General features: G+C 38.0%; 1 protein-coding gene across 1 annotated transcript; it reads right to left on the bottom strand.

Moving 5' to 3' along the window:
• LOC105178737 (F-box protein SNE) lies at positions 7374 to 8140 on the bottom strand. Its single transcript, XM_011102272.2, has one exon. The coding sequence runs from the start codon at positions 8026 to 8028 to the stop codon at positions 7507 to 7509; it is 522 nt and encodes a 173-aa protein (XP_011100574.1). The 5' UTR covers positions 8029 to 8140; the 3' UTR covers positions 7374 to 7506.

Raw genomic sequence — 8732 nt, 5'->3', positions numbered from 1 at the left:
ATGACTCATTTTTTTTTATTTTGGATGAAAATTTAAAAAAAATAAAATGGTCTAAATTATTTATACTATTTTACAATTTCAAAAAAAATCCCTTTTGTGTTTTTAATATTTTTTTATTTTTAAAACTATTTCATCAACTTCTTATTTTTCTTTACTTTTGATATTTTATATTCTTTTTCTTCCCTTATCTTCTTTCTATTTTTTCATAGTTTTTTTTAATTATTGTGTAAATTCTAAAAATAAATAATTTTTAAAAATTTAAAATTAATTATTGACATATATTTAAGTGCGTTGTACATACTAGTTTAGATGATTGTTATAGTTAGTAATACATAAAGTGGAAAAGGTTTTTTTTTTAAAAAAAATTTGCATAATTAAACAAATATAAATAATATATTTAAAATAAAGTAAAAACATTTAATTTGAATATAATAAATTATTTATATGCCATTTTCTATGGTGGCAAGTTGTGGGGAGCAACATGGACTGGTGGGCCATGAAAATTATGGTTGATCTTTGTTTTAATTTTGTAATAATTAGCTGTAGGAACACACTCAATATATATGAATTATTAAATATTTTTTTGTTTTTATTAAAAAAATTAATTAATTAAAATTGATATTTATTGAAATATTTTTTTATTAAATTTAATGTGCATAAATAAAATATTTTTAATTGTTTTTTTCAGAGAGATGGTCATTTTTGTGTTAAAATAAATGTATATTGGTTTATTGTCAACCAAATGTGATTACGCCAATTTTTCTAATGAATGGGCTTTAAAATGGGCTAAAGCCCATTTAAGATGAGATCAGTTGGGCTTATATCTGGGCCTGCTACAAATCTTGGCCCATTTATGAGGTAAAACGCCAACCAACCCGATTATAAATAGCATAGAATTATGAAATAAAATAGTTAATTGTTAGAGAGATGACTTATGATAGCCAATGAAATATCTTCTTTTATTTTATTCCTTTTGGATAGTAATTAGCAAGTTGTGGACCTTCAAATAATGTATTCGTCCCCAAAATAATGGTTTTTTTTAGTCAAAATGTAAATGCAGGGATGAACCTCTATATACCTATTAAGGAGAATTTTTTTTTTTTGGTGAAATGTAAGTTTCATTCATTCAAAAATATTTACAGTGTACTTTGACATACCTGGAGAGATACAAAAGCCCACGCTAAAGTTAAAAAACAATCAAACCGTGTGGGAAAAATATCCAAAAGACCCTATACAATATAACCTTGACTAAAATATTGAGCCCTCAAAGATGACTTCGTTGCGATGCCTCCAAAGTGTGTAGACCGTGCATGCTAAAGCGAGATGTCGCGCTTTGTTCTGCACGGAGGAACCTGTTTTCTCCTTCTTGAGCCACTTGACCGCACTTTGAAGGGTTGACATAGACCGATTAATGCCAAGCCAGTGTCGAATGCGTGACCAAACGAAGTTGCTGAACGGGCACTCAAAGAAAAGGTGCTTGGCCGATTCCTTGGTGTTGATGCATAGTGAGCATAAATTCTCCTCTTGGAGGAATCCAAGTCTGTCCCTTGTAGTTAGTCTACCTTGCGCCAAGCCACAAGATAAATGAGTACTTCGGTGGGATAAAAACCTTCCATATAGCCGTTTTCCAAGGCTGCCTCGCAAGTTTTGGTCTGAAGTACTCATAAGCTTTCGACGTTTGGAGACCCTTAGGGGTAGACCATCTCGTCATCTATTCGATCGCTGCCTCCGGAGACCCAAAATCAGTGGCCACCCTGTTGCGAATTTCGACAAGCCGTTGAATGAGTGGAGAATCCCCCTTCCGAGTCCACCTTCTTCCTTGGGATGGCAGATTTCCTCCCAAGCGACCGGTGCCCTCCTAGAGTTCTATAGAAAGTTCCTACATAGTCGGTGGATTTTCTCGATGACCGCCGCTGGAAGTGGGAAAACTTGGAGCCAAAAACACTCCACCCCCTGAATAACTGAACGGATAAGTTCCAGTCGGCCTGCATAAGATAAGGATTTGCCCGTCCACTTCGAAATGCAGTTGGCAATTTGATCCACAAGCGATGAGTAGTTGGTGACCGAAAGCCGTTGTGCCGCTAGTGGAATGCCAAGGTCTGACCGGCATCTCACCTCTCGCAAACTCCGTGTGAGCGAGAATCCCGTCAAGCTCCTCATTTTGAATGCCCACTGTGAATATTCTTGACTTAGAGGTATTGACAGTGAGGCCGGATGCGTCCCTAAACTCTTGGAGGCATTCCATCAAGACGTGGATAGATGGAATGTCGCCACGGGAGAAAAGCATGACGTCATCGGCAAAGAAGAGATGCGTGATTTTCAACTTCTTGCATTTGGGTGAAAGTTGAAGTCCGAAGTAGATGTTTTCCTCTTGACCAATCGGGAGAAATATTCCATGCTAAGAAGGAAGATGGTCGGCAACATCGGGTTTCCTTGCCTTAGGCCTTTCCTCCTTGGAAAAAACCCATGAAGGAAGTCATTCAAAGCGACTGAAACGGATGAATTGTAAACACATTCCATAATTCAAGATATAAACAGTGGGGGAAAACCATACCCGTGAAGAACTCGGGCGAGAAATGTCCATGAGACCGAGTCAAACGCCTTGCGTAGGTCGATACATCGAGGTGAAATCCGTTTCCTCGAGTACTGCCGCACCATTTCTTGGGCCAAGAAAATATATCCGTGATGTTGCGGCCTCCAACAAACGCAGCTTGGCATCGGTCAATCAAGTGCTCCAAAACGGGCGCGAGCCAGTCCGAGATGATTTTCGTGATTGCCTTGTAGATGACATTGCAACACGAAATCGGCCGGTAATCCGCAACAGAGGTGGACTGATCTGATTTCGACACAAGGGCAATGATAGTGTGGTTGAGTTTCCATAGCATCCGCCCACTCCTAAAGAAATCCAAGACGACCCTACAAACTTGATCACCCACAATGTTCCATGCTTTCTTGAAAAAGCACGAGGAATATCCATCTGGATTGGGAGCCTCATTGTCGCTAATATGGAATACGGCATCCTTGACCTCCAACGGCGTGACTGCCCGGTAAAGCTCCGCGGTATGCTCGAGGGAGAGTATGGGGCCCCATTCAAACATACCATTATCGATAGGGAGGGTGTGAGTCTCGGTGCCCAAGAGTGATGTGTAGTAATCAACGAACTCTTGGGCAATATCCTCGGCAGTAGTGATAACAGTCCCGTCCGCCTTAGTGACTGCCCCGATGGAATTCCTCACGACATTCCTCTTCACCATGTCGTGGAAGAACTTGGTGTTGCGGTCCCCCTCTTTAAGAAAGTGGATCTTGGCTTTCTGGTAGAAGAAGTGTCGTTCGGCCTCGACAAGGAAAATGACCTTCCTCCTAAGATCTCCCAAAGTCTCGTAGCGCCACATCTCCCGAATTGAATTCAAGTTGACTCTGGGCATCTTGCAGTGCAAGCTCGGCCTCTTTGCCCCTGGCGGAGATGTGGTTGTAGTGTTGCTTGTTGAATGCCTTGAGCGCGCCTTTAAGTGCTTTCAGTCGCCTACAAAGGCTGAATTGCGGTGTTCCGTCCACGCTCAAGTTCCATCTTGCTTCAACAGTAGCTAAGAAATCCGGATGATCTGCCCACATATTGAAAAAGCGAAACGGGTTTGGCTTAGTGGGTGCATGATCAAATATAGAAACAATACCCGGAGAGTGGTCGGAAAGGCATCCCGGTGGGTTGAAATGGGCACTGTAATGCAAACCGGCCTGAAGCCATTCATTGTTGTATAACACCCGATCGAGCTTGCACCATACAGGGTTGCTTTCGTTGTTGGAATACCATGTGTAGTAGCAGCCCGTAGTGGGAACATCGAGTAATCCAAGCGCTACACAGTAGTCCACAAAATCTTTAAGCTCATACCAAGTTGGGGCCACTCCAAGCTGCTTCTCCTCGGGAGATTTCACATAGTTGAAATCGCCCATAATAAGCTATGGCATGCTCGGTGCTTGTCCCAAATCAGAAAGTTTCTCCCACATGCTCCTTCTATTGACAACAGAATAAAGACCATATGTAAATGAGATATAGAAGGAGAGTTGAGAGGACTTATTCGTGGCACGACAGTGGATGTAGGTCAATGACTGTCGGGTCCCAAATCACAAGGATGCGTCCGCCGGCGATGGTGTCAAAGTTGTTGGTTTGGCACCATCCCGAAAATGAGCGGCTAAGAATCTTCAGGATAGATGATGCTGCAAGCTTTGTCTCCAAAATGCCCAAGAGGCAAAACCGGTTATTTTTAATGACGTGGGCAACCCCATTGTATTTGAAAGGTCAGTTAAAGCCCCTCACATTCCAAAATCCAATCTTCATGGGGATAGATGGGGGGACTCCCCTCCGGCCTGCTTCTTCGGTTTGCTGCCGGTCGTTGCAATCTCATCAGTTCCTGTCCATCTATTGGGTGTTTAGGACTTCGACCTCTTGTTGTCTGATACTTAGACAATCTTTTTGATAGAAAATCTTTCCTAGATTTAAGATGATTTTTTTTCAAATCAAGGTGATATTTTTTAGATCAAAATATCTTTTTAAGATTAAGGTGGTCTTTTTCAGATTAAAAATCCTTTTCAGATTAAGGTGATCTTTTCAGATAAAAAATCCTTTTCAGATTAAGGCGATCTTTTTTAGATCAATGTGATCTTTTTCAAATCAAAAAATCTTTTTTAGATTAAGACGATCTTTTTCAGATACTAGAGCGACATCGATGTGCGACCTCTATCAAGAATCTTTTCATATAAAATGCGACCTCGTAGGAGGTGCACAACCTCCATGAAATTTTTTTTTTCAGATTTTTCAACTAGTCTTTTTTAGACAATTATACGATCTCAATATCGATGCACAACCTCCATGAACATAATCTTCTTCAAATACTAGCGCGATCTCCATGAAAATCTTTTATGAAGTTTTCAACTAGTCATTTTCAAACAATAAAGTGATCTCGATCTCGGTGCATGATCTCCATGAAGATAGTCTTTTTCAAACCTTGGTGCCCAACCTCCATGAAGATAAACTTTTTCAAATTTTTCAATTAGTCTATTTCAAATGATAATGTAATCTCGTGAGATGCCGTTATTTTTCATCAATTCTTTCATATATTGATCTTTGGGTCTATTCCTTGAAAGTTATTTGGGTTCTAAGTGAGAACCTCCATCTCTCCAATAATTTTATTTTCAAGGTTGAGGTCCTTCTCGACCTGATCCCTGCGGTTTTCTCGCCTTTGAGGGGTCTCCTCACCACCATCAAATGTATGATCTCTTCTAGATGTCCCTTCCATCTCAAAACGTGAGTGCTCTTCTCAGATTCCTATAGACGAAGCAATTGATTAGGGTCGGATACATGATCTACGATAAGGTGATGATTTGCGACCCATAGTGAGTATGCCAAATGCTTGGTGGTCTCTAAGAAGAGGAAAGCACATAAGGCTAGTTGAGATGGTCCCTAACGAAGACCCTTCGATGTCTAAGTCAATTCAAGTTTGAGATGGTAAATGGCGATCTCAAGTAGTAAATGAAGTAGCCAGTAATAAATATATCTTACCATAATATCATGGATTGAGTGTATTTGTAGGGCTAAATGTCCCCACCTTCTGATTCATGTGGTGTCATCTTAAATCATTAGTTGTCAAATGGTCTATGGTCTAGATTTTGGGTCATGATCGAATCGGGTTGCAAAATAGAAAGATGCGACCTGATCCGAGATAGACAGACGCAAATCCTAGGGTTCTAATAATATTTTAGTGTTATTGAAAGATTATTTATATCTTTTTTCAGGTGGATATGATATACTCCTATCAAAAATCAATTTGGATTATTATCTCTTTTTCCTTTTAGATTTTCATTGGCATATACTATGTTTCCAAATGTAAGATATTTATTCAAGTTAACTTCCACAAATAATTTCTTTTAATATACAAGTAGTTAATCTATTCTTTCATAAGTAACTCGTCATCTAAAATAAGATAAAAGGATATTAAAATTAAAATATAATTGATATATATATATATATATGCATTGCATTATTAAATACTATAATATGCAGATTGAAGTAATCTGGAATATACCTACTAATATTATGGCATACTTTTTTCAAAATTTATTGCAAGTTAGAAGCATAGAACTTTTACAATAAATACGTATATGTTAAATAAATTTCGATGTGTTTGTATAAATATATATATATATATATTTATATATAGTCAAATTTCTAGAGATAGTTTAATAAATTTAAAATAACAATTAATTAAAATATATCATTTTATTGAAACAATGATGCTGATGGACCGTAAATATTTAAAATTATATGTATAATTACAGTAAAAAATTAATGAAGCTATACGCAATTTTAAAAACTTTTGGGGGGTATATTTGCATATAGGTCAAATTTTAGGAAAGATTTATGTAATTTTCAATAATTTAATTAGTCAACTCAATAATAAAATTGTATTTTTATTCAATTTTTATGCTAACATAAGCATATTGATATGACTAATGGTTAAATCTATTTATTATATACTATAAATCATTATAACTCATTGACTATGGCAAATTAATACTACTCAAACCATTATCAAATAAACAAAATTGAAAATTTAAATTTTGATCATGATTAATTAATATGTATTATGATTTTGCCTATGGTCAAAATATTTGTCATAGTATTTAACTTTTAGTTAACATTTTATTCTTATTTGTAAAAACAACGATTAATAATTATTTTTTAATTTTGATTAATTAGTATGTGTCATAATTTTTTTATTTTTAATTATAATAATTAATTACAACTAAAATTTACATTTCTTTTGATATCAATGTGGGGGGTAAATTATTTTTTGGTCCTATAAGTAAATCTGTTTCTAATTTTGGTCCCACACTCAAACCAATTCACACATTAAATCCCATATGTGGTTGTTTTTTTCAATTTGAGAACCATTGAGAAATTTTCGTCCAATTGATAACGGCAGCTGCTCTCTCTGGTAGTCAGTACAATCAAAATAAGAGTATATTACATTTTTGGTACCATAAGTGGACCTATTTCTAATTTTGGTCCCACACGTAAATTTGTGAATTAGTCTGAGTATAGGACCAAAATTAAAAACAGGTCCACTTATGGGACCAAAAATGTAATTTGCCCTTATTTTGATTGTATTGACTAACGGAGAGAGCAACTATCATTATCAATTAGACGAAAATTCCTCAATGGTTCTCAAATTGAAAAAAAAAAATTACATATGAGACTCACTATGCGAATTAACTTAAGTGTGAAATCAAATTTAAAAACAGGTCCACTTATGGAATAAAAAATTTAATTTACCCTCAAGGTGGGGCTCGTGCATATGATAGAAGATCTCTTTTCTACGCCGTATAACTGAATTTATATGTTATATTTTATGAATAAATGACATTGAAAAATCGGTAGATAAATAGTCAATTTGACCAAGAAAACAAAAACAAACAAATAAAAAATAGTTACTATATCAACCTATTTCCATATCAGACGTTCACAGCTTTGCATAGGAACATGAGCGACGACGGAGGCGAACCCGACTCACTGCCGAATCTCCCGCCGCCGCCTCCACTGCCGCCGCCGCCGCCGAGCAACACCCTTTCGTAATAATCCACACAGAACAACGACAGCGAAAGCTCCACCTCATGCCGAGTCCAAACCCGCCTCTCCAACTCCGTGGCTGCGCCGCCGTCCACTCTCATTTTGCCCAGCCGACTCAGCACCGGCTTCACGCACACGGTGTACAGCCTCCGGTACCCTCCCAGAGCCACCACCACCGTCCTCACCCCTTCCGGCGGGGGCGAAAGGTGGCGGAAGCAGAGGTGCTCCCACAGGGCGTCGTTCCGAGTCAGGGCGCACCAGAGGCGGCAGACGCAGGCGGCGACGCCGAGGGAGCGGTCGTCTAGCCGCTTGAGGATTTCAATCAACACATCCATGTTGTCATTGATGCAGAACTTGGCCCTCTTTTCTAATTTTTCATCATCCACCAGTTCATGAACTTTCACCATATTATATATATGTATATATATTTATATGTAAGTAATTTTCTTGAATATGAAGAAGAATGAAGGTATTGAGGTGATATAAATGTGAAGTGAAAGTTGTGAGAAAAGTGAAGTATGAGTATTTATAGTGAGAAAAATAGAAGGGTTTCTGAATCTTGACAAACACACACTTACTGTGTGTGTGTGTGTTGGACAGGGGGGGGGGGTATCTGGAAGAGAAGAGAAGAGGCCAAATGGGAAGGTGACAAGAAGGAGTTCCGTGACCAAGGCATTGAAATATTAGTATAATTGGGTGGGGGGGGGGGGGGGGGCGGATTCAAAATTTATATAGTTTTGTTTGTTGTTTTTGGTGTTGTTTTCTTATGTATAGAGAGAGGGGTAGAGGGCCGTTGGTGAAAGTGGGATTGTCAAAAAGTAAACGTTGAGTGTGTGTGTGAATGTGAGTATGTGTGTTTTCTTGTTATTTTCACTAGGGGGGGTTGCCTTTGCATGGCACCTCTAAAAGTCTACATGTTTTTGGTTTTGCATGGAAACAAAACTTGTTTAATTAGAAGACAAATTACGCGGTCTATATATGCATTATAATATGTGTATGGGTGTGTCTCTTGTGTGTAAATATACATTACAACGTTATACATATGTGTGTGTGTGGAGACCTAGGGACCATGGGAGTATCCGAGGAGTAACATTGTGATGACTATTTGTAC

This window comes from Sesamum indicum, linkage group LG16 (genome assembly GCF_000512975.1).
Source record: "Sesamum indicum cultivar Zhongzhi No. 13 linkage group LG16, S_indicum_v1.0, whole genome shotgun sequence".
NCBI lineage: Eukaryota > Viridiplantae > Streptophyta > Magnoliopsida > Lamiales > Pedaliaceae > Sesamum > Sesamum indicum.
Note: the sequence above shows the minus strand (reverse complement) of the source record. Positions and strands in the feature narration are given on the sequence as shown.